At 32.6% G+C, this 27511-nt stretch overlaps 1 protein-coding gene across 5 annotated transcripts; it reads left to right on the plus strand.

Annotated features, from left to right (window-relative positions):
• The first annotated feature begins 6118 nt into the window (after window positions 1–6118).
• LOC107926068 (ribulose-1,5 bisphosphate carboxylase/oxygenase large subunit N-methyltransferase, chloroplastic) lies at window positions 6119–26777 on the plus strand. Of its 5 annotated transcripts, XM_041091947.1 has the most exons (17): window positions 6287–6423; window positions 7071–7234; window positions 7341–7450; window positions 9513–9576; window positions 9674–9784; window positions 9983–10042; window positions 10360–10467; window positions 11165–11231; window positions 11561–11601; window positions 11714–11794; window positions 11988–12023; window positions 23502–23585; window positions 24325–24455; window positions 24865–24953; window positions 25078–25226; window positions 26132–26316; window positions 26404–26651. In XM_041091947.1, the coding sequence occupies exons 2-16, from the start codon at window positions 7232–7234 to the stop codon at window positions 26309–26311; spliced, it is 1314 nt and encodes a 437-aa protein (XP_040947881.1). In that variant the 5' UTR covers window positions 6287–6423; window positions 7071–7231; the 3' UTR covers window positions 26312–26316; window positions 26404–26651. The 5 variants fall into 5 exon arrangements, with proteins under 5 accessions (XP_016712343.1, XP_040947880.1, XP_016712340.1 ...); XM_016856851.2 differs by lacking the exon at window positions 7071–7234 and having other exon boundaries at window positions 6130–6423; window positions 26404–26752; XM_016856854.2 differs by lacking the exons at window positions 7071–7234; window positions 10360–10467 and having other exon boundaries at window positions 6119–6423; window positions 26404–26777.
• Window positions 26778–27511: the final 734 nt, after the last annotated feature.

A 27511-nucleotide genomic window follows, 5' to 3' on the forward strand; every position in this document is an offset into this window, starting at 1 on the left:
CAAAACAACATAGTTTTACCTTTTAACTTAATGTTTTTGACTTTTAACTTTAGAAAATGTAAACATTTATCAATACAACGTAGTTTTGTCTTTTCTTATTTAGATTTTTGGATAACTCGAATTGTGTAATTCATATTCAAGTTAAATTGAAAACTTGATTTTTTATTCAAGTTGATCCTAATAACTCAATCAACTCAAATAACTCAAACTATTTAATTCAAACTTTGAAACTTTTTATCGATTTTTTAATCGAATCGGATTTTACTCATCCCTTAAGCAATGATGAAAGATGACAAGACAAAGTATGGGTTACGCATTCAAAAACTGAGCCATATGTATAGTTTAAATGCTTGGAGAAATCAACAACCATGGGATGTGACATTATTTAATATTACATAATAAACTCAACATACTTGGATGCCAAGTTCATTGTATTAGAGTTTCAACGTTCAATACTTAAGGTTCAAGAATCTTTGTTAGACCTACAAAAGTAGCTGCACTCGGTATCTCATCCATAAATGTCAAAGTTAGTGTATGTGACTAAAGTTTGGGATCAGGAAGCTCGATTAAATAAAAAAAGTGACTGAACTCAAGAATAGTCAGTTTTGAGGTCATTAGCACTTATTAGGGTTACAGTTTCAAGAATCTTTGGCACATTTAAAGAGTAATTTAAAGTCAACACCCATCAATGTCAACTTCGATGTTTGCTACACTATTAAAATGACAACTCACTTATTTGACATCCATGGATGTTGAGTTTAATGTTCTTTTTTGTGGGTGACATCCAATGTTGCCAACATTTTTGCTGCAAACGACTATAAATACAACCAACCTAGCATAGGTCACATTCAGTATTACCAAAAAACTCTATACCCTTTCAAAAAAAAATTGGTGTTCAGTAAATATTGGTTTTGTTTATAATCCATGAATTACTCTTTGTTGGATCACGTTTATTGTTGGGTTTTTTCGCATGTACCATTTGTAGGGAATGGGAAAAGGTTATTTCTTTATTTACAAGTTCCCTTATGTGTTATTATTCTAACATTTGTCAACTTGGTAGATTCCTTCACTACCGACATCGATACAACATATGTTGAATCAATGATATGCAAAATATATATATCCATCTGGTTCTAATTTATCTTGTGCTAGGTGTCGAGGTACTCCTGCCAAAAAACCTACACCACGTTTGGTTAGGGGGAATGAAATAGGGCCATAATGAAATAGAGATGTAATGAAATGGAGTTGTACTAAAATAGAGTTATAATCAGTAATTCAATTATTTGGTTGAATGTAATGAAATAGAACTGTAATAGTATTCTTGTGTTTGGTTGAATGGAATAGATATTGTAATAGCATAAAGAAAAAAGCTTAAATGACTAGAGTATCTTTAGCAGAATTTGTTTTAGGTAGATGATTATTATTATTAAATTTTAATAGGATTATTGTTAAAGATAATTAAAAAATAAAAATAAATATTTTAATCATATTTTAATATAATTATTATTAAATATAATTTAATAAAATAATAATATATAATTTAATAACATTCTTAAAATTATTATTAAAATATAAATTAATAAAAATAGAAATATATAATATTAGAAAAATAATATATAGCCTACTTTATTATTTTTTAAACTGCTATGCATATTTAATGTGCTAGAATATCATTAGTGAAATAAAATAATTTAATTATCCTCTAAACTAAAAGGCAAAAGATTAGAAGTAATAAATAGCTTGAGAATTATATTTTACATCCAAGCATAATGTTCATACATTAACAAAAAGTTACATGATCTCGTTAGCTTATATGCCATAATCTATATGTTAAATTTTATAGCATCAAAAAATAAAAAGTTACATGATCTCATTAGCTTATATGCCATAATCTATATGTTAAATTTTACAGCATAAAAAAGTTATAACAGTTTGTGATATTCTATCATGTCATTATACCATCCAAATATTACATATACAAAAGAACTTTGAGAAATAACACATTGGTAATAAATTCTAAAGCAAAAGAACTTTGAGAAAGCTCTCAGTATAACAATGGCAAAAAATCCATGTCTTTTATGACAAAAAAGTGATTCTAACTTCTAACATAAATTAAAATCAGAATCCCTTACAAAACAAACAAACAAAAAAAATCAACCACTAGTTTAAAAAAAATACCCAAGTTTTTTTAATTCATTCTCCTAATTATCTCGTTGATGTAATTCTCGCGGTTGTGGGCATCTCCACCTTTGACATAATGGTTCCTCTTCTTTTTCAGATTGACATCTCCACCTTCGACGTAATGGTTCCTTTTCTTCTTGAAATGAGGTTAAATGGCCAAAGGGAGTTGTTGGCTTCCTTGAAATGAGGTCCCACTGTTATTATCACATGATGAGATCTTCGACACAAATGATGGCGAACTTTCCTAGTGCCTAAAAATAACAATTTGCGATAAAATCATGCTTAGTGTCTTCATTTTTGTTAAAATACTCCGCTGAAACATCCGCTCTCCCCTTAAGAGTCCTCTTGTATCCAACTCGGTCCTGAACTTCAGGTAAGAATGAAGTTTAAAGATACTGCCCTCAGTGGGGATGGAGAAAAAATTACGTTGATTACACTGGAAAGCCCCTTTGTTTTTCCCTATGATTATGACATCAATATTATGAATGGTGTTTATAAGCCACCACATCTGGGAATCCAAAAACCTTAAACTCAGTACCACATAACGACTATCAATTGACCCATTAATTATACTCCAACCTGTGATCGCATAACGACTGTCGACTTGGACCTTTACATATATTTCAACCAATGACTGTATAAAGCACTATCACCTCCAAACCCGACTTTCATAGGATGAGTTTCTAAGGTAATGGTCCCATCCTTACACGACATGTAACACCCCAAAATAGGGCCGAGGAGTTTCGATGGTATTTTAGCCTATATGTGCTTGGAATTTCTTAAGGTTGATATTCAAAAATGTTTTCGACAATGGCTATTAGGAAGTTAAGTCAGTTTCTAAAAATGAGTTTTAAATACCTTAAATTGTGAAAATAGGACTGATTTGTAAAGAAGTCAAAACTGTGAACTTTTAAGAGGCAAATAGACCAAATTTTAAAATTGAACCTAAAACCCCTCATTCCCAACTCATTTTCACAATAACTTTTCTCCTTTCGCATAGTGTTGCCATCCATCACTCTCACAAAGCCCTAACTCTTAAATGTTGATTCTTAAACCATATTTTTTTGATTTCCATCATCCCCAAGTCAATTACCTTCATAAATCCTCAATAAAACATCCCAAAACTTCATAGAATTCATCATCATCTTTGCGTGTGAGTTTTTTATTTTTTTGACAAATCTTCGCTTTTCTTGCATTCAAGGTAACCTATCATCTTCCTATTTGTTTTAAATGTCATCTAGACTTTTAAATCAAATTCCTAGCCATTAAAACGCATGTTTTAGATAAAACTTTGAAATTTTGGTCATTAATGGTGGATTTCGGGTTTGTGGATTAAAACTTGGTTCTAAAGTGTTTTCAACACGTTTTAACTTGGTTAGAAGGTTTTTAAAATTATTTTGAAGTTTTGTTAAGGATTTCTCAAGTTTTAATGAATTTTCATTAGAATGGCCAAAACTTGTTGAAACATTTTGATACCTTAAAATGTGTAGTTTTGTGTAGTTTAAAGGTTGAAAATTAGTTGTAGATGAATGAAACTCGTTATGTACGGAAAGATTAAATGTAGACCGAGTTATTCGAATTTTAAGTCTGTCATGCTAAAGGTTTTAGTTAGAAGAGAATGTAGTTTAGGCTTATGTTTTTTATTGTATAAGGTGAGTTATTAACTAATTATTGATTGAATATTGGTGTGGTTTGTCTTGTTGAAGTGAACGAGTAGAGACAAAGGCAAAGAAAAGCTTGTCTGAGCTTTCGGCTTTCTGGCGAAAGCGTATTTTTCGTGAGTGTTTTAGAATAGCTACTCATAGATGATTCATTATGTAATTGGGAATTTAGAGGTAGCTTAAACCCCTACTCTAAATTTTGAGTGTAAGTGTTCTCACACCTATGTTATAATGTGATAAATGTGTGTTGTGCAATTGTGAAAATATGAACATGTATGAGATACTATGATTTGTGTTATAAGTTGGTGATGACTAATATGAAAGTGAATATATGAGTATGTAATTCATGCTATGAGACAGTAAATAAGTGGGTACATTTCATAATATGTGACAGTGGTTATAATGTGTTGATGACATGTATATGCAGTGAACATGTATGGAAATTGGTATGTAAATATGTGTTGATAGTGTGGATATTTTGGCCTTGTGAACCTCGAGACCATTAGATATAGTTGGCATGCCATAGGATTGTGAGTACTCACTTTTGTGTTGTGATATTTGGGGCGTTGAGGCTTGGGATAGTTTTAAGAAAGATAAGGGAATGTGAGTCAAGCTCTATTCAATAGGATATGTGTGTTTGGAGTGTTGGAGAGTGTTAGCTATATGCTTCACTTATGGAATATGTTTGACTCTACGAGTCTATGTGGTGTGTTAGAGATCCGTGTATTTAATAAGTGGTGATAGAGTGCACTTCATGTTTCATGATCCCAAGAGCCAAACTATCATTAAATGTATCTAATATGTGTTATAATATATATATGCTTGAATAATCCTATGAATAGTAAGTAGAGATATGCATGAAAAACGGTTAAACATATGAAATATGATATAGAACTAGAGATGTTATGAATATGTTATATGACTGTTTGTTGTTGCATAATGACTTGTTTGCATAGAAGTTGTCCTAAGCATTTATTGAGTTTGTTAAGCTCACCCACTCCATTTTAACCTTTGCAAAGTAGTTGCGTCTCTGGTGTGAGCGATGTGGCTTTCTAGGAATTGATCTAAGTCATTCTTTTAGTTGCTATAGTAGGTGCAATTGGTTTATTTGTTATATGGTACTTTAAGGCAATGTGGTAGACTTTATATCGGTTTTGTTAAGTCATTTTTAGGCTATTTGCTTATTGTTTATGTTTGGAAGCATGTGGACTTGAACATGGTATTCGGGCTACTATTTTAGACATTTTGATGCTTATTTGACTAGGTAAATAAAACATGATGTGAAGGGATTAAGTTGAATGGTTTAAATGCTTGCATATGCTGAATTTTTGTAACCTAGAGTAGAGGTATCGATATTAGGGCTTTAAAAACGATACCTCTATATTTTTTGAAAGTGCAAGAAGACAAAATAGAGAATTGATATCGATACCTCGGCCCGAGTATTGATACTCAGTGTAAGTTTATCGGTACCTTACGAAAGGTACTGATATTTTCCGATGTTTTGAAATTTGGCGAGAAACAAAATGCAAGTTTGGTATCGATTTTTCATGTGGTATCAATACCACTTAAGAAAAATATCTATACCCCTGAAACAGTATCGATACCTACATAATAGTTTTGGAAATTTTGCAATTTGGCCCATTTGCATGTTTGATTGTTAGTTTTAATACCCTTAGTGTACGTATGGCATGTTTTAACAATAAGAAGTGGTTGTACGACTTTAATTCATATGTATGATTAAATAAAGATGACGATTGGTTACTAGTGAAACTGTTTGCCAAGTAAATGATGCATGGCATTGGTGTAATGTCCTAGTATTCGGGCTCAGTGACTGGGCTGGGTATAGGGTGTTGCATGACATATGAAATGTGTGTGCCTCTGAGCGTTATCGCATCCCCGGCAACTTAAATCTATCTTTAAACTTTCACAATATCTACCTCAAATCCCAAAATAGTAAAAAATCCTAAAACCAAAACTTAAAGCCTTAAAATTAACCAAACCCTAAAAATACTAAACCTAAAAAGCTCTAAAAAACCCTAAAAAAAATCGATTAAGGAGAGAGAAAGTAAAGCGTATCCGGCTAGGCGCGCTTTCCTGTCAACTGTGCAAAAAACGTGTCCAACTGGATGCATTTTCACACACTCTCTCCAAAATTGACCTATTTCTTTAATTAAAAAAAAACCTATTTTACCAAATATTTCTTTTATGACATATTCCCCTCGTTTAGTGATGTGAAAAGCCCCGTGGTGCCTTTCAAAAAACAGAAAATACATATTTGAGTGAAAAAACCGTATTTCTCCATAAAAATATCCCTCGATAGAATACTCAGGATTCAAACAGAACACCAAACGATGGCGTATCACATGCACCTATGAGTAATTCCCAATCCTCAGCTTGCCTTATTCATGCCTCCAGGCTTCCTTGCACCCCGCGGACCTTAAAACACGACGTGTTGACCACGACGATGCTCCACTGCGGTTCTCGGATCTCAAAGCTTTGCCGGTCTCCGGTAGCTCCACCGTTCAACTTTCCTCGTCGTTTGCTCATCAAATTTGAATTCTCTTCCTTATTTCAAGCTAAGGTTCTTCATCTTTCTCTCTCTGTTTATATTTTTCTGTTCGGTTGACGAGAAAATATAGCAAAATTTTTAGATTTTTGCTCCTTAGATAGGAAAATTAATAGAAAATTATTAAGTTAGTAATATTCATTGAAGCTCATAGTTTGCAAGATACTCGGATTCGGCTTGAGAAAAACTCTAATTTGGCATGGTCATTATCGAGTTGAGCTTGGGCAGCTCGAGATGTTGAGCGGGTTAATTTCGGCTATCCTAATGCTTGACTTGAGTAGCTCTCGGGCTTATCGAGATTATTGAAAATTTTTTATCCAAACTTGAAGATGAATTTTAGAACAAATAATTGAGCTTGAAGTCTAGCGTAGAAATTGTGCTCATTCTTTACTTAGTAAATCAGTCTAATCGAGCAAGCTGGAGTAGTTTGATTTTTATATGGAGCTCAAATATTAAAAGTCAAACTCAATCGCGCTTGAACCAAGATTTGGGTCTCTAATTTCTAGTTGAGCTTGAGCTTCTTAGAGTATGAGCTAGGCTCGACGCAATTACTCGTGTAGCCGTAGTATCGTTGTTGTATATATTAGTTTAGGATTTAGAGAAAAAAATCTATAACTAGAAGCTTATATTATAGTCATGTGTCCTATGTTATTTTGACTCAGGTGTGAATATTGGAAATGGGTATGTATCCAACGTGGGTACGGTTAGATTTTTCTAGGATTTCAATGTATTTGGAGGATCTTTGGTGGTTATATCTTCATATCCATGTGTTGGACACGAGTGCCAGAGATGGGATCTTCTAGAAAAAAAGAGTTTGAGCAACATGGCATGTATCCATTTGTTGTATATTGTCAAGAATTAAAACAGATACTTTGCCTTTTATTTTTTCCTCTAATTTTTATTAAATAATTGTGTTGGTATCAAAATCATAGGGCTTAAATACTTCTGATGAAGAAAGTGATGAATTTTTGCCTTGGTTGGAGCGAAAGGCTCGGACTAAGATTTCTTCAATGCTCTCGATTGGGAAATCTGCATATGGCAGGTATTTTCAGTTTGTTTATTTAGCTTCTAACTTGGAGTTATCTTATTTTAATTTCAAGAGAAACTCTTATTTTAGTTTTTGATTTTATGTTGCTGTTCAATATGGTTAAAATTGTGTTCTGGTTGATATTCAAGAAACTTTAGGATCATGCTTTATCATATATCATGTAGGTGGATTGTTTGCAAGGACAAAGAAACTGAATTTCTATGTATGGCGTTCATATCAGTATATTGAAGTAGATAAAAACTGGGAAATAGTATGGGACCACTTGCTATTCTTGTTTAATGCAGGGATGGTGTGCAGATAGTTGTGATCCATGTTATTTTGAAGCAATAAAGTATCAAGTTGGGCAATTGTTGAAATTCTTGAAATGCTTTATTATTTATCATGTAGGTGGACTTTTTCCAAGAAATAAGGAATTGAATTATGTAAAATTTATCAGCGTATGGCAATGGATCAAAACTGGAAAATCCTATGGGCACACTAGTTATTCTTGTTTAATGCAGGATGGTGGTGCTGTCTGTTATGATACATGTTTTTTTTGGGGTGATAAAGTATCAACTAGCGTTATTAAATATTACTTTGACACCTGTATTGAAAGGAAGTGAAGCTCTCTTTGTTTTAAGTTTCATCCTTGTTGATTGGTAGACAATATTTTGTTCTCTTTAATAGCATGGACAAAAGCATGGACCTTAATTGTATTAGATAACTGCAAATGTGGAATTATCATCTGGTTGCATTTATTGGCATACGGTGGTGGGATTCCCTTGACTATTTTAGCGAGTATTTTTTGCGTTGATTGTCCTAAAATTTCTTGCTTTTGCAACGGTAGAACTTTGTTTCAAAGAAGTAAACAGGCAGTCGGATGGCTAGAATCCTTTGAGAATAAGGAATGGGTAAGTTTAAATGCCCTCCAAAATGGCAATTGGACATAAGCAATTTGAGTTAAAATGTATGTGCATAATCTTCAGAGCATTGATCAGTTCCGGACCTGCAATGTTAGGGCATTAGATTAACTTACTTTTGCCTTTCTTTCAACAAATAAGAAAATTTTCTTAGGTCTTTTGGCTCTGCTAATTGGAATATTCCACTTGGTAATATAGAAGATGGTATTGCAAATTTTTGAAAAAGAATTGCATTATTTATCAGTCGATTTTCCAGGCAATGTGCGTATTTCAGTCACAGTATTCATGCTGGAGATTCATTTAAATTTTTAGATTATATTTGGGAACAAATGGAAGTGTAAGATTGGGCTACATTGGCTATAGTAGGAATAAACCAGTCAAACTGAACAGGTGATTGTGTGTGCAGTGGTTTATTGAGTGGGTAAAGAATGCATAATGTCTCTTTCCATGCCTAAATTGCTGTACATGGGTGATGATTAGGAGCTGAGAAAAAAAAATGCAATTCCTGGATGCATTTCTCAGCTAATTTATCATTTTGGGAGGAGTCAACTCTTTGCTTTTTCAACTCAAAGTTCATAGGTTGATTGATTTTGATGAGATTTTTCTGTATCTGAGCTTCTAAGAGATGCAATGACGATATCAAGACGTGTTTCAAATCTTATATCATGCTCTGTTCTCAGCATAGTGTTTGATCATATATCTCCTGGACAAAAGGGTCTGGACTCTGGAGGACACCTCTCTCTGGTTTTACCCAAACATGGGTTGTCACTTTATTTGCTTTACAAGATTTTAGCATTGGAAGATTCCTTCCATGTCAATGAGCTTCAGCGTCCTGCCTATTTAGTGTCCTTCGTAAAGGCATCTCTACCATGTTGGTTGTGGCTTCCTTTTCCTATATTCATTTCTTGCCACCTTCTTTTCTAGAACATTTAAGGGAATCATTGATCTCATTAGTTCCATGGTAAAGATACCTAGAGAACGTTCACACACTTTTTTCCATTGCTAGCAGGGAGTAAACAAGGTTGTATAAATGGGAAGGTCTTTATTTATTTAATACTATTGATACATCTCCAAATAGAAAACATTGATTGCCTTGCTTTCTAGTTATCTATCTTATTAAGCTTTCAAGTATTCTTTTTTTTAATCCCTCATTGCAGGTCACTTTTTGCTTCTGAAAACATTCGAACTGGGGATTGCATACTGAAAGTTCCATATAGTGTGGTATATGATTTACAATGCTTGATGTTCAACTGTTGTATGGTGCCTTAAACAATAATGAGGATCTCAAGTTGTAAATAATTTTCTTTGAATCTTTCAGGAAATAACACCAGACAATCTTCTTCCAAAGATTAGAGCTATACTAAGTGATAAAATTGGGACTGTTTCAAAGCTTGCTATTATCCTTTTATTTGAACGGAAAATGGGCCAGGTAACAAGAATTTCCTCCTCTTAATATCTTTTTGAAAGATCAAATTCCTACAGGTTATTGTTTGTGAATTACTTCTGCATTGTTTTGCATTTAATAGGAATTTGAGGTTTGTTTTTAGAATCTCTATCTTTAGTTTCGATGTTTCATTTCAAAGAAACTTCCAGAACTAAATGATTTAATTTTTATCTTTTGCTACAGAGTTCTGGATGGGCCCCTTACATCTGTTGCCTTCCTCAGCATGGGGAAATTCATAGCACGGTAAATGTTTCTTTATCTGTTAGTTTTGGAAGTTTTTTGATCCCTTGTAGATATTAGAAATTTGGCACAGCAAATTATTGTGGTTACTGGTAACCTTGTCAAGCAAAACTTTTTGAAAGTTAAACCTGTGGGTGCAACCTTAAAATTTTCACTAGATGTCATTATGCTTAGAATCATTTAACTTCTCTATGTTGTTACTTGTTATATGGGATACGTTATTTCAATACCTTTGTATAGTCTGTTGTATAGATAGCATTAAGCATTTGCTGCTGTTGTTTGAAAAATATGCTAATTGGGATTTCTTTGTGTTACTATAGATTTTCTGGAGTGAATACGAGTTGAATATGATTTGTCAAAGTTCAGTGTATCAGGAAACAGTTAATCAAAAGGCTAAAATAGAAAAAGATTTTGCTGCAGTTGTGCCTGTAAGTAGTAGTTGCTTTCACTGGTTTATATGATATACAAACAGAATAAAAGAGGCATCCTTGTCTCTGGTTCACAATGAAGTATAATGCATGTGTCACGCAGTAATTTTCTTGATTCAGGTCCTATTTAATTCTGGGGATAAAACAACAGAAATCTTTGAATTTTTATCGAAATTGCATATTTTTGTTCTTTTAATTTTGTCCAATTGAGTTTAAACTGCTAAATCTAAGATTAGTCAATGATAATAGTTTTACATCATGCTTAATTTGTTTCTAATCAAGGATAATAGCTTTATATCATGTGTTATTTGTCTTCCTATAGCGTTAGCATTGTTGGATTGGTTTTAATCTTGAATATAATCAGGAAAAAAGGAGAACTGTTGGGCATAAAAAGTGGGGTAAGGGAAAGAAGAATGGTTTGGCTCTTTAGCTGTAGAAAAAGGAATAGGGTTGTGTTGTCATATGTTCCGTACGTCAAACTAGATAGATATAATTTTCATTATTCACTTTCAGTATGCCTCGGTGGTGAAACCAGTTGACATGCTAGACTCAAAATCTCGTTCTAAAGAGCCTGGAGGGGATCCTATAGGGCCCTATCCTAATTTTCTTTTGCTTCATATTTTTCTTATTGGGTCCAGATAATGGCTTTGGTTTCCTTGTTAGATGTGATTATGACAAGGTTTTTCATATAATTCAGGCCCTTCAGCAATTCCCTGATCTTGAAAGCATCACACTTCAGGATTTCATGTGTGCATATTTCTCAGGTCGGCCCTTGTTTGCTAATGTGTGTCTATTATTGATGGTCCATTCTTTCTCTATTGTGTTAAAATCATTTCCATTTTTTTTAAAGAGAGCTATGCCAGTAAGAAGGTTTCTTTAGTTTTTTTCAAAGTTCTTTTCAGTGATTTTTATTCTCTTTCCATTGAGCCATGACGTATTTGATGCTGATTAGATCATGAAAGTTAATTAAATTTGGTAAACCATAACAGATTTTTATTAAGAGATACGCGGTAACTAGCATTTCCTTCATGATGTAGGAGTATGTCGTCCTTGTATTAGTTTTTTTCTTACTAGTTTGTTGTCAATGTGGCAGTAACATCTCGAGCCTGGGAAAGCACAAAGGGCCTATCTCTGGTAGTGCTTCTTAATAACATTATTTTGTTTTGGAGAGTTTTGAGCGGTTACTTCTAGTGTTGTCTTATTTTAGTACAACAGCTCTTTGAATTATTATTAAATCATTATGTAGATTCCATTTACAGATTTTATGAATCATGACGGGGTTTCAAAATCAATTGTATTATTCGATGATGATAAAATGTTTTCAGAGGTATGTTAACCTTGCATTAGTGAGAGAAATGTATAGATATTGACAGAGGTTATGATGCTCTAAAGATGAACCTTATTGGTTTTACTGCTATACATAAAATGTTATCCGCATATACAAATTTGTTTAAAATTTTTAATTGTGATTTGAGAATTGTGTCTTTAGATTTATTTCGTTTTTTAAATGACTTGAGCAGGTTATTGCTGATCGTAACTATGCTCCTGGTGAAGAGGTTAGGACCACTTTAGTGGAATGGCTTCCCTTATCTTTTCTTTGAGATAATTTTGTATTTGTTCCTTTGTTAGTTTTTTGGCTATCTTGTTCAAACTCTTCTATTTGCTTAAAGTACCCATGTTTGATACTTATTTAGACATGGGTACAGAGATATGACCTTCTAAGCAAGGGTGTAGCTAGAGGGGGGCAGACAGTGGCCTTGCCCCCCACCCCCCTAGCTAAGACGTATAATATCTATTTTAGTCCCCTTTACTTATGAGGTATTTAATTTAAGCCCTTTTTAAACAAATCATTTTTAGCTTTGGCCTCCCAAAAATTCTAAAATTTTATTTTGGCCCCCTCAATAGTGAATTGCTAGCTTCACCCTTGCTTCTAAGGATCCTCCAAATACATGGAATAACTTGAAAAACTTAAACACACCCATGTGGACATTTACTTGTATCCTACACTTAGGACTTGAGTACAAGTAGTGTAGGTTAATTTTGAATTCTCTCTTTTCCTTGTCTATTTGTTCCTAGAAACATTGGCTTTAAGACTTTATTACAAACATATAACACCAGCTTATTTATTCCTTGACTACACTTTTGTTTGACTGCCTCGATTATTGTGTCTCTTCTTTTCTCTCTTTCTCCTTGAAGTTGTTAAGTGATAATCTGACCATGAATTCAACTTTGACATTTCAACTAATTTGATATTCAAATACAAAAATTATGATCTTAAGTAGTGATAGCATCTGGATGCTAATAATTACTCTATAGTTTTAGATAATTGTAGAAATAAGAGTATTTCAAAGAGAATTCTGAAATTAGAAAGAAATTTAGAGATAAAACTAATTCTCTCTTGTGTTGTGTGAGGAACAATTATACAAAATTTATATCCATGGTAAGAGCCTAAGTAAGGAAAACTGGTAATGAATAAATCCCTAAAATCAATCTACACTATCAAATTTGTACTAACTGTCAATAATCAAGGATTGGTTGTCAAATGTTTAAATTGGTCAACACTCTCCCTCAAGTTGGTGCATAGCTATCACACATTCCCAACTTGCAGACCAAATTATAATAGATTATGTTGCCAAGTCTTTTGGTGAACACATCAGCTAATGTTTGTTAGAAGCTACATGAGTTAAGCTCAAGACATCAGTAGTCAACTTTTCTTTGATGAAGTGTAGATCAATCTCTGTATATTTTGTTTGATCATGTTGTACCGAGTTTTGGGCTATACTGATGGCAGTTCTGTTGTCATAATTTTCCTTTTCCTAACTTTAATTCTTCCATTACCTTTTGTAACCTTAGGAGCTCACATAAACCTAGAGCCATTGCGTTGTACTTTGGTTCAACACTTGATAGGGTAACAACACTATTTTTTGCTTCTCTAACTAACCATATTTTCTCCCACAAGTGTGCAATATCTAGAGGTAGATCTTTGATCACTTGGAGATCCAGTCCAATCCGCATTTGCAAACTTTTATCATTTGCTTCTATCCAAAGGTAATCCTGTTTGGAGAAGAGAAGGTCTTTTCTAGGAGCAAACTTTAGATATCTTAAAATATGATAAACAACATCATGCATGAACTAGCTTGCCAAACTAACTATATATGCTATGTTTAGTCTAATATATGAGACAGTTCTGTCAATTACTCTATGATATCTTTCTTTATCCTCTGATTCTCCAATCCTTGCTTATATAGCTTATGATTGCTCTCAATTAGTGACTTTGTTGGTTTGCATGCCATCATGCTTGTTTTAGCTAAGGGATCTGATACATATTTCCTTTGAGAAGCGAAGATTCCTTTTCTTGATCTGACAACTCCAATTTCTAAGAAATATTGCAGCTTCTCGCGATCCTTGATTTCAAATTATTGGGCCAAGAACTTCTTTAGTCGAGCAATTTCTTCTTTATCATCTTCAATCATAATTAGTCTTCTCTATATATTATAAAAAGTGGGATGTTACCTTTGTGATGTATGAATGTCTTATAAAGAGGGAATGATTAGCATTATTTTGTTGATGGCCAAAAGAGAACATGCCTCTCCTAAATCTGTCAAACCATGCTATGGGTGATTTGCTTCAATTTTTACAAGGCCTTCTTTAATTTGCACACTTTCCCTTGTGTTTTATCATCATCGAGTCTAGGGGGATTTCTTATATACACCTCTTCTAGGTCTTCATGTAGAAAAGCATTTTTCATATCAAACTGCAATAGATCACAATCAATGTTGGTCACACATGATAACAAGATTTTAATGGTGTTCATCTTAGCAGCAGGGACATATGTCTCCTAGTAGTTCACTCCATAAGTCTCAATGAACCCTTTAGTGACCAATTTGGCTTTAAACCTCTCAATCGAGTCATTGGCCTTGTGTTTCATAATGAAATCCCATTTGCAGCTAACCAATTTCTTTTCTAACCGAGGAATGACTCACTATAAGAGGATTCTTTGCGGGAGTAGATTGCATGATGGCTTTTTTTGTCCTATTTCTCCTCGAGGTTCTCCTTAAATCCAATCTATCCAAATGTCCAACAAATTTCATTGTCTCCCCCTAAAAAGTAGTCTCCTTCTAAGCCTAGTCAATATTTTCTTTTAGGATAAGATTTTTAAAGGACACCTTTTTATTTCATTATTCTCCCATTGAAGAGGTGATTGAGTTGCACAAGTTGGTTCATTTTCTTCTAAATGGTGGATGATAACATTTGTAACCTTTCTGTGTTGGAGAGTACCTAATAAACACACATTTAAAGGCTCTAGGATCTAGCTTCCTACCTTGTCAGTTATGAACAAAGTAGACACACCCAAGCACCTTTGGAGGAACCATTTTAGGACTTTTAGAAGAGTCTTGAAGTTGAAAGTTTTGAGAGCCATTCTATTGTTGAGATAGGCAGCCATGAGGATTGCATCCCTTTAGTAAAGTTTTGGAAGATTCATAGTGAACATTTGTGATTTAGCAACTTTTAGTAAATATCTATTATTCCTTTTGGTTATTCCATTTTGTACACTTGTACTAGGACAACAAGTTTGATGAATTATCCAATAATTCTCCAAATAATCATCAAAGAAGTGTTGTGTGCCATTATCAGTTTTCAAGATTTTTTTCTTAGCAACAAACTGTGTAAGAACCATTTTTATGAAAAGATTGAAAGCACGGAAATACATCACTTTTTGATTTCATCAAATATGCCTATATCATTCTAGTGCAATAATCAATAAAAATAACAAATCATCGATTACCAGATAATAAGGTAGTTTGAGTAGGACCTGGAACATCAGAATGAATGGTCAAAAAAGGAGCAATACTTTTATTATTACGTAAAGGATAGGAATTGTTTAACATACTCATAAGCCTCACAAAACAATGAATCAAACTGAGTCTTTGAGAATAAATTAGGATACAATTTTTCTAGTATAGAAAATGATGGATGCCCTAACTATTGACACTATTGTATTATTTTGTGGTTGACATACTTATTTTATCCAAAACACGCTCGATATGGAATAGAAACATTACACCCTCCAACATACGTAAGCCATGCAATTTATCACTGTCAATTTTCTTGTTTCAAGGTTTTGAAAGACACAATGATTGAGAAAAAAAAATCAATTCTACAATTTAGGGCCATTTGTTATGGCACTTACAAATAAAAGATTAACTAGAAACTAAGGAATATGAAGTACAAATGATAGTTTAATACTGGGTTCACAGTTTATAGAACCTATTCTAGATACAGGGGTAACAAAACCATTGGCTATTTTGACACCATCCTTTGTTTGATATGGGAGTAATTAAAGAGACCTTCAGAGGAGCCTATCATATGTCTATTTGCTTCAGAATTAATGATCCACGAGTTAGTGTCAGCACTTGCATTGAAGGCATTACTTCACTTTACAAAGTTGCATGTTGTATTGGAGGAGATGCTTGAGGTATTGGATTTCATCATAAGAAAAAGTCTTAGTAGTGGCTATCTCTTGTGATGATTTTATGTTCTCAAACAAATTTGCTTGAGCCCATGGGGACTTGACTTGTTTTCCCCCTCAGCCCCTAGTGGCTTGGCCATGTAACTTTCAACAAATTTTCTTGGTATGCTGTAAGTTCCCACAAAAGTCACAATGCAAATGATCTTTATCCAGGTTACTGGCTATTGAATACTTTTTAGATTCGTTAACACTCAACCCTACCTTTTCAATCATTGTTGTTTAGAGCATAGCATTTCTTTTTCTTTCTTCCTCTCAAACATAAGACTATGCCTCCTTGAGGGAAGGAACAAGAGTTCTTCCAAGAACCTGACCCTACCTTTTCAATTTTTGTTGTTCAACATGGCCAGAAAGTCATAGATCCATTCTTTATCAACCAATTTTTGGAATTTAACTACATCTCCAGTATGGTCTACCTTGAAGTTTAGATAATAATCTAGTTCCTAGGACAAGTCACTTGGTTTAGTGAAATATTGAGAAGCTATCATATCACCTTATTTGGTGCTATGAACAAGGTTCCTGATTTCATAGATTTAAGCATCATTCCAACTCATGAGTGTGTAAGAGTGTCCGCTTGTCATTTTTGTCGCAGTATTAAGCAATAAATATGGTCTAGAAATTTGTGATTCCATAGAATTGATGAGCGTTTCCTAGGGTGAGTAAAACTTACTTGATTTGAAAAAATTGAATTTTTTTTTCAAATTTTGAGTTAATTTAATTGAGTTATTCGAGTCAACTCAAGTAAGTAATTCGAATTTCGGGTTTGAGTTAAATTTTACAATTCGAATAACTCGAATAATAGATTTGTGTAAGTACTCCTTTAGTCCCTGTCAATTTTGAAAGTGAGCAAATTAATTTCTCTATCAACAAAAATTACAAAAAAATACTTATAAAAATTCTAAAATTTATATATTTTTTAGAAAAATATAAAATTTGAAAAAAATTCTAAAGAATACATAAATAAAGTTAAAAATTTAAATTTTTTTAAATAATGATTTTAGGACCTATATAAGTTAATTAATGATTCAAGTTTATCATACTAAAGTATCTTATTTTTGTTGAGAAATTTTTTATTTATTTGACAATATTGAATAGCTAATCTTTAGGGATTATAGCTGCTTTTTAGAGATTCTAATTAGAGATATTCTTTTCTTATATGATTCAATGCTTCATATATATATTTGTACATATTTATAAGAAATACATAGTTTTGAGTGAGTTTTCCTCAATATATTAGAGTATTCATCTCTAATTTTATCATGATATCAGATTTTTGATCCGATTTTTTGGGATAATATAATCTTTAATGTAACTTCCAGCATGAATCTTTAATCTGTTGTCATATGTCTGTTCCTTTCTCTCCATGATGCATACTCTTATGTAGGAGGAGAGTCTTTATGCTCTATAATCCACCTATTGAGAAAGTTGATCTCATTGCTAACCAAGATGGCTCATTGGGTGGTAAGTCTGACAAAGATTACTTGACGTGTGACTACTGTGGTAAGCCTCAGCACATTAAAGATTCGTGCTAGAAGTTACATGGTTGCCCTGCTCGAGGTTGTGGTAGAAAGCGAGGTGGTAAATTTGTCAAACTTTGTGACAACAAAGGACAAGTCCATTTTTGCAGGGAGTTTTACCTTAGATGAGATTCAACATCTTCGATGGCTCGTCTCAATTGGACTTAACCTTGGGTTTTAAGTATCATGCGAAATTAGGTACTATTTTAAATGCTCCACCTACTTCTGAATATTAGATTATTGATTCTGGTGCGAATAGACATATGACAGGGTCAAACAAAATCTTATTTAACTATATTACTTGTCCATCTAAAGATAGTGTGCAAATAGTTGATGGCTCCCTTATCTCCAATCTCTGGATTAGGTTCTGTTTGTACTCCCAATATTACTTTATCCTTTGTCCTTCATGTCTCTAAATTCCCGATTAATCTTTTATCTGTTAGTACTATCACTAAAGCCTTAAATTGTAAACTTGAATTCTTTCCCGATCATTGTGTCTTTCAGGACCTCCAGACAGGGAAGATGATTGACAGTGATAGATTGTGTGATGACTTATATCTTCTGGATCAATTGTTCAGTATGTCTTAAGCCTTATTTGGAAAAGAATAAAGATGTCAACTAGGAGATAATTCAGTGGCATAGGCGGTTGGGACATCTATAATTTATTTTTCTTGCCAATATGTTTTCTACTTTGTTTTCAAGAACTAAGTTAGATTTTTTAGTTTGTAATGCATGTGAGTTTGCTAAGCGTACAAGAAACAATTATCCTTTACGTAATAATAGAAGTACTGTTCTTTTTGAGATTATTCATTTTGATGTTTGGGGCCCTACTTGCCTTCTTTATTTGGTAATCGTTGGTTTGTTACATTTATTGATTGTTGCACTTGGATGACATGGATTTTTTATTGAAATCCAAAAGTAATGTTTTCTCGTGTTTTCGTTCTTTTCATAAATTGATTACTACTCAGTTTGATGCTAAGGTTAAGATTTTGCAAACTGATAATGGAATCAAGTATAACTTTAATGATTATTTAGAATCATATGAGATTTTGTATCAGACCAGTTGTCTCGGTACAAGTGCTTAGAATGGTGTTGTCGAAAGAAAAATCGGAATCTTTTAGAGGTTGCTAAATCACTTATGTTCACTATGAACCTTTCAGAGCTTTACTAGGGGGATGCGATTTTGGTTGCTGCTTATCTCATTAATCAGATATCTTTTCGAGTCATTGATTTTAAAAGTCCCAAAGAAATCTTACAGGGTAAGACGGATTATTCGGTTTCACCGAAGGTCTTTGGTTGTGTTTGTTTCGTCCATCTTCGACATAGGAGCAAACTAGATCCTCGAGTGGTTAAATGTGTTTTCATTGGATACTCTCCCACACAGAAGAGTTACAAATGTTTCCATCCGCCATCCAGAAAGTATTATGTAAGTATAGATGTAACATTTCGTAAGGATGAACCTTTTTTTCATCACAACCATCTCTTCAGGGGAAAGTTATTGAAAATGAAGAGATGACACCTTACTCTGTTACTCTTTTGAGGAAAAATTTAGTTCCATTAGAGACCTCGGTGCAAGAGAAGACTAGTGGACGGTTGTTGGATAAGCCTGATTTAAAGACATACACTAGAAAAGGCAAGAAGGAAAATGCCATCATACAATCTATTTTGTGTTTTGACTCTTCACTGTTAGGTGAGTCTTCTTTACCTGAATTTGCTATTGATTTAGAATTACTAATAGCCCAATGAAAAATGTTAGAACTTGCACTTTACATCCTATCTCTGACTTTGTCTTTTAAGATGATTTCTCCCCATCATTTTTCTTTGTCCTTTTTCTCTAGTTCTGTTCCATAAGATTGGGGAGAAACTATCACTGATCCAAGATGGAAGAAGGCTATAATTGAAGAAATGTAGGCTTTAGCAAAAAATGAGACGTGTGAATTGATTAATCCTTCTAAGAGGCAGAAAATGGTTGGCTGCAAATGAGTGTTTACTATAAAGTATAAGGTTGATGGTTTAATTGAAAGACCTAAAGCTAGATTAGTAGCGCTATGATTCACTCAAACATATAGTGGATTATCAAGAAACATTTGCTCCGGTTGATAAATTGAACACGATTAGGATTCTTTTATCATGTGCAACAAATCTCAATTGGGACTTACAGCAATTTGATGTAAAAAATTCTTTCTTACAGGAAGACTTGAAAGAAGTGTATATGAAAGTTCCTTCAAAATTTGAGGATAAATATATTCAAGGGAAGGTGTGTAGATTGAAAAAAGATCTAAATGGAATAAAGCAATCTCCCAAAGCATGATTTGACAAATTTAGTAAAACCATGGTGTTGTTTTGCTATCGACAAAGTGATGCTGATCATACCCTTTATATAAAACATCACAAGGGTAAGGTTACTCTTCTTATAGTTTATGTTGATGACATAATTATGACAGGAGATGAGAGGGAAGAAATGGCCTGACTTAATAAATAATTGGCTCAGGAATTCGAAATCAAAGACTTGGGAAAGTTACAATATTTCCTCGAAATAGAAGTGGCCAGATCGAAAGAGGGAATCTTTATTTCCCAAAGAAAGTATGTCCTAGATCTTCTGACAAAGACTGACATATTGGGTTGTAAACCAACAGAATCACCTATTGAGAGTAATCACAAGTTACAATCAAGGATAGATGAAATGGTGGATAAAAGGAGATATCATAGACTCGTTGGTCAATTGATTTATCTTGCTCATACTCGAGTTGGTATAGCTTATGCAATTAGTTTGGTAAGTCAGTTTATGCAGGATCCTCGCAAAGTCCATATACAGACAGTATTGCGAATTTTGTGCTATTTGAAGTCTGTACCGAGCAAAGGCATTCTCTTCTCCAAAAATAGTCATCTTAAGATAGGAGTATTTACAAATGCAGATTGGGCTGACTCTCTTGATTAGGGGGAAGCGTTCGATCGAATCGAATGAAAAAATTTCGAGTTAATTGAATTGACGAATTCTATTTTATCATCCTAACTCGATTTGAAATTTTCTCGAATCGAGTCGAGTGAAATGGATTTCGAATTCAATATATTTGTTTGAGTTAAATTAAAAAATGATTTTGGTGTTTTTTATTTTTGTGTGATCTTTTTTTTAAATATTTTTTTGAAGTTTTTAAACATGATCATAGAAAGAAAAATTAAAGTGAACAAATAAAAGCAATTGATAAATGAGAATGAGAGGATTTTGATTTTTGGGAGTTAAAGGGAGGAAAAGTAAAAATTTTTGGAGGTAAGGGGGATAAAAGAATTGTGGGGGGATTAGATTTTTGGGGTATAAAGGGAGGGAAAGTAAAAAAAAAGAAATTGAAGAGTTGGTGGGGTAGAAGGGGGGTTGAGGGTAGTTTGATATTCGATTTATTCGAATTTGAAAATTCAATTCGAACTCAAAATTTCAAAAGAAAATTCGAGTTAACTCGATTAATTCGATTAACTTGATTTGAATAGTTTGAAATTCAATTTTTATTTTTATTTTTTCGAGTTGAATCGAATTTTGCTTATCCCTGCTCTTGATTACAGAAAGCCTACAATAGGTTATTATACTCACGTGGGAGGAAACTTAGTCACTTGAAGGAGTAAGAAACAAAGTGTTGTGACTCGATCAAGTGCAGAGGTTAAATTTAAGGCCATGACTTAAGGTGTTTGTGAGCTTTTATGGATGCAAAAAATATTGGAAGAGCTAAAGTTGTTGAACGAAAATGATTCAACCTTGTACTGTGACAACAAAGTGGCCATTAACATAGCTCAAAATCTTGTGCAGCACGATAGGACCAAGTACATCGAACTAGATCGCCATTTTATCAAGAAAAAAGTAGCTAGTGGTGTTTTAATTCTATCTTATCTAGCATTTGAAAAATAGTTAGCTGATGTTTTTACTAAAGGACTCAGCTATAATACTTACCATAATCTTCTTTGCAAGTTGGACATGAGAGACATCTATGCACCAACTTGAGGGGTAGTGTTGAGAATCTTTGATATATTTGACAACATTGAATAACTTGTCTTTAGGGATTATAGTTGATTTTTGGAGGTTGTAATTAGAGATATTTTTCCTTTATATGATTCAATGTTTCATGTATATATATCTGTACATATTTCTAAGAAATACATAATTTTGAGTGGGTTTTTCCTCAATATATTAGAATATTTATCTCTAATTTCATCAATTTATTATTATTATTTTGCTTTGAAGAAGTTTTCAAATGTATATGGTTTCAAATTTTTGTGCTTTAACACGAAATTAGTTATATTGTAATAAAATTTTAATTTAACATGTTTGATTTTTTTATTTAACTTGAACAATTTCACTCGATTTGAAATAACTCAAATTTCATTTCACTCGACTCCATTCGAAAAAAATTGAAATCGAGTTAAGATGATAAAATAGGACTTGTCAACTCGATTAACTTACAATTCTTTCACTTGATTTTATTCAATTCTGTTGTACGCTCACCACTAGCCATGGCATCACTAGAGAATTTTTTGAATTCCACTAATTATAGGTGGGTTATTCACTGTGGGCTTTCTTAAATCACCACTAATATACCCCTACCTTCCTCTAGCTTTGGTGAACAACAGACAATCATGGCCATGCGAGATAGTTGTTCACATTGATCTTTACGAGAGTAATTTGCGAAGAGGGGTTGTCAAAGCTAGCAAATATCATTTCCTTATTTCTCCTCTAAATAATAATTGGGAGAAAAGAGAAAAAAAAACTCAACCCCTCAAAAAAATTGTTTTCAAACAAAAACTCACAGAACTCAAATATGGCTCCAATAAAAAACTCAAACCAGCATCAATGGACCCAATAACAGCAAGGGAAGCTGGAAATAACCCAAGGAAGTCGATGATGATGATCGGAGAAACAACTTCTAGGGAGGTATACTTCATGTGCCGGCACATTAACAAAAGGGAAGGCTTCTAGCGGCACATGAGGCTGTTGCGCAGAGACAGAGGCTGTGTGATTTTTGCGTTTGATTGGAAATGAGGCTGTGGCTCTCCTATGGATGGCAATGAGAATAACAAATGGGGCTAAGGGGATAAGTACCTAATTTTTATTTCTAAGGCTAAGAGAACATGGAATATTCACTATTAGACCTCTAAATCTGGAATTATAGCTTTGGTACCATGTAGAAATTAGAGTATTTGGAAGAGAATTTCAAAATTAGGAAAAAATTTAGAGATAAAACTGATTCTCTCTTATGTTTTGTGAGGAATGATTACAATGAATTTATATGCGCTGTAAGAGCCTAAGGGAAACTAATAATTAATAAATCCCTAAAATAGAGCCTAAAATCCAAATCTGTACAATCTGTCAATAATCAAGGATTGGCAGTCAAATATTTAATTTGGTAAACAATAACTTTACTTGTGAGTGTGGTTTTGGTGTTATATTCATACAGCTAGATAGTGGATACAATCATTGTGATTTAGCCAGTATACAAGCAAGCATCTGGGCTATGTTGCTCCAACTCTTCATTTTTCTTGAATCATCCGTGACCAGCTCTCGTGTCCAACTCATTTGCACATGGACATGTAAATATGGTCCTCCAAGAACAAAAAACTTTTCAAAAAATTAAGCATGACACACATATGTATGCGGCACTCACACCCGAGTCTAAGAACATAGCATCTAGAGACTATGGCATTATATGAATGCAGTTTGTAGACTAAAAATGCCATTTGAATTCTTACACTTTCTTAAAGAAAATGTAGTAGTTTTAACATCAGATTCAGACTTCAAAGACCCCCATTAAGTTTGAACACTGGACATTTCATTTACTTTTGATAATTAAACCTTAAAACTTAGTCTTTTGATGTATGGTTTGAACGTTAACACAATCAATGGTTTCCCTCTGCACTTACTGGAAATTTGTTAGCATTATTCTATTGTTTTACTTTAAGCTTGTGGTATGGTGCTGCAGAATCTGAAGTTCACTTAATTGCTTGTTTAGGTACTGATAAATTACGGAAAATTTCCAAATGCCATGCTACTGCTAGACTTTGGTTTCACGGTTCCATATAATATTCATGACCAGGTTAGTTTTGAAAGTTTATGAAGTACTTATCTTCTTTGGTATAACTGTACAAGCTTGACTTATACGCCTTTGTTACTCTCACTCTTCATTTCTTGAAGTACCTATGTCCGGCTCTTATGTTTGACCCATATCTAGGTATGGGTATGGGGATATAGCTCTCCAACTACTTGTAAAAAACATGAAAAAGATTCAATATATTTGTTCCAGACGCATACTCATTTCGACATTTACATCCGAGTCCAAGTAATATAATTATACGTTGTTGATTGTTCTGCAATTATATGTTTCCTTTATATGTGATTAGCACAACTACATTGTGGTTGAAATGACAATGTAAATTTAAGAAAAAATGTGAGAAGAAATAGATGAAAAGAATATATGCAAGTACAGAAATGTTGTGAAGTACAATTGGCTGTGATTGTAGAAAATTAAAAGTTAATTAATGTACAATATTTAAATTGTCATATTACATTTTTATATTTTATTTTATATTTTTACTATGATATAATTTGGTTTGTGTCATTTCCTCAAGTGAGTTGGCATCTCTTGATTCAGTGACACTATACTTGGTAAGCCCTTTTATCCATATTCATATTATAGATTTTAGTATCTTTCTTGGCATTTGTAATTCATCATCTTAGTCCGAAGTAAAAAACATGTGCATATACAATTTACATAAATGTGACTAAATGTTATTTTAATGTTTAATCTTCTTAAAAAGAATGATGCTGACTCTCAGGTACAAATCCAGTTGAGCATCCCACATGATGATAATCTTCGTGAAATGAAATTGGAACTTCTGCAACATCTTACACCAAAAATTAAAGATGCAGTTGGTTTTAATTGTCCAGAAGATACTTTCATAATCAAGTTGGTATTGATACTTAATTCTTTAATCTTATATCTCTAATGACAAACTAACAATGTTGACAGATATTAGAGGTTATGCTGACTGCTATTTATTTCGAATGTTGCTCTGACACTTCATTTTTCTCTAAATATGTCTGACACATATTTGAACATAGGTACGAGGATACGATCCTCTTAGAACCCTCCAAATGTATGGAAAAACTTAAAACAATCAAGCATACCCATATTCGACACTCATAGCCAAGTCCAAGTAACTTAGCCATTTTCTAAATGTCATTCTCTGCTAACTTTATATTTAGCTCTTGAATTGGATGCTCTACTGTTGCTATCTTAAAATTTCTGTGGAAGTTCATATGACTCCTGAATCATGGTGCTGATTTCTGTTTGTAATGATCGGTTTATTACACAGGGAAGTTAGATCTCCTCGAGGAAAGGGGAAGGGTCTTCCACAGGCACTACGTGCATTTGCTCGTCTTTTATGTTGCAACTCTTCCCAAGGTTTTATTTAGATAATTCTTTCCTTCCATGTGTGTGATTTGACTATTCTTCAAGTGATTTAGTTTTATAGTTTTAGTCCTTTAGACCTTGCAGTCCTAATATTCACTTTGAACTTAATCATCAGAACTTAGTGACTTGGCCATGGAATCTGCACAAATTGATGGCCGGTTAGCTCGGCGTCCACTAAAGGATAGCCGGAGAGAGTTCAAGGCACATAAGATGTTATCATCTCACATCACTCAGTTAATGCAGAAATATGATACAGCCATTAAGGTAATCTACTTGCCACTTTTTATGCCTCAAATATATGAGGGGTGGGGGGAACTTAGAGAAGATTGAATACACCGTATTTGACACTCAGCTCAAATCCAAGTAGCATAGGTTATGACCTAAAGGGGAATACAAAAAGATGATAGAAGATTATGTCATGTATAACTTGTATGGATGAAAAGGAAGAAAGAAACTCGTCTAAAACTGACATAAAATGCAATATTATATCTTTTTGAAAATAGCATATTCTTATGAACTATGTTACATTGACTCTTTATCTTGCTTAAGATATCTGTACCCCACACATATTAGGATATCATTATGGGGGTATGATCTTCCAAATATATGGAAAACTTAAAAGAATTAAATATTCTTGTGTTTGACTCGTGCTCATCATATGTAGCACTCACCCTTAGTATAGGTTATGAACAAAAGGCTAATATATCAAGATGATAAAATATTATTGCATGTTTTACTTGTAAAGATGGAAAGGAAGAAAGAAGACATAAAATGCAATCTTCATATAATTTTGAAAACAGTATGTTGTTAGAACTGTTACATGGGCTCTTCATTTTTCTTAAAAGTATCAATATTCAATATTTATGTTAGACACATAGTTGGACATGGACATGGATGTAGGGGAATAATCCTCTGAATATATGTAAAAACCTAGAAAATAATTGAGCAGACCTGTGTCTGACTTAAGATAGTAAAATATTACTAAATATCTAACTTGTACAGATGAAAGGAAACGAACAAATTCTTTTTGGAAAACTGACATAAAATGTGGTACTCGTATCTTTCTAAGGACATTCTTGTTCAGAGTGTTAAAACAATTGCATGAAGCAATGTATGCTTATCTATTTACAAAAGCTTTTCACTTAAAGCTTCTGGACATGTATTTGCAGTCTCTTCCTGTCAATTCCCCCTCAATGAGTAACACTTTCACTCTTCGGAGGCAAATGGCTCATGATCTCCTAACCGGTGAACTTCGTGTCCTGAAATCTGCATCCATATGGTTGAATAATTACTGTGCGGTTCTGAAATCAACAAGCAACTGTCGGAGTCAATGGAAAAACCGTATCTGAAAAAGGCAAGAATTCTTCTATTTTTTTTTTCTGTGAACTACTTCATTGGTAATCACTATGCTTAAAGTTTATCCAGCTTTTTTGGGGTATAGTGAACTGTAAACACTGGCAATATATAAGCAAGCTTTTGGAGTCATTCTTTTGCCCACGATCCACCGTTCAAGTCAATGATGGAAAGCAGAATCCGGAAGTCAAGAAATTTTCTTTTTCTTTTAATGATCAGAAAACCGAAACTGAGGGTGCGTTTGGTTCGCTGTATTGGATTAGAGGTGTAATAGCAAATCAACTGTTTGGTTGAATGTAATGGAATAGAGGCGTAATAGTAATATTGTGTTTGGTTGAATGGAATAGAGGTGTAATAGCATAATGGAAAAAACTAAAATGACTAGAATACCCTTAGCATAAATTTGTTTTGGTAAATGATTATTGTTATTGTTATTTAAATTTTAATAAGATTATTATTATCAATAATAAATATTTTAATCATATTTAAATATAATTATTCTTAAATATATTTTAATTAAAATATATAGTTTAATAAAATTCTTAATAATTAGCAGAAATTTGTTTTGATAAATTATTATTGTTATTATTATTTAAATTTTAATAAGATTATTAATATCAATAATAAATAATTTAATCATATTTAAACATAATTATTATTAAATATATTATAATTAAAATATATAATTTAATAAAATTCTTAATAATTAATATTCTTATATGAATTTACTCAAATTATAATATATGATACTGTAAAATATAAATTAACATAATTATTATTAAATATATTATAATTAAAATATATAATTTAATAAAATTCTTAATAATTAATATTCTTATATGAATTTACTCAAATCATAATATATGATACTATAAATGAAAATTTGAAATAATTAATATTAAATATATTTTAATTAAAATATATGATTTAATAAAATTTAAAATAATTATAACTAATAAATTATATTTTATGAATTTGTATAATTTAAAATAATAATTATTACATATAATTTAATAATTAATATTAAATTTCATAAAATTCTTGATAATAAATTTCTTATATGAATTTATACAATTTAAAATAATTAATATTAAATATAATTTAATAGTGATATATAATTTCATAAAATTCTTAATAATAAAATGTTTTTATATGAATTTACTAAAATCAATATATAACTTAAGAATTATATTCTA

The sequence above is a fragment of the Gossypium hirsutum genome, chromosome D04 (assembly GCF_007990345.1).
Source record: "Gossypium hirsutum isolate 1008001.06 chromosome D04, Gossypium_hirsutum_v2.1, whole genome shotgun sequence".
NCBI lineage: Eukaryota > Viridiplantae > Streptophyta > Magnoliopsida > Malvales > Malvaceae > Gossypium > Gossypium hirsutum.

What these genes read in the sequence shown, in the direction of transcription:
- LOC107926068 (XM_016856851.2), top strand. Translation starts at nt 6,214, where the DNA reads ATGAGTAATTCCCAATCCTCAGCTTGCCTTATTCATGCCTCCAGGCTT. An exon ending in ATTTTGCTGCAGTTGTGCCT is followed by an intron (nt 10,468 to 11,164) that starts GTAAGTAGTAGT and finishes CATATAATTCAG; the next exon opens with GCCCTTCAGCAATTCCCTGA. An exon ending in ATGATAAAATGTTTTCAGAG is followed by an intron (nt 11,795 to 11,987) that starts GTATGTTAACCT and finishes TGACTTGAGCAG; the next exon opens with GTTATTGCTGATCGTAACTA.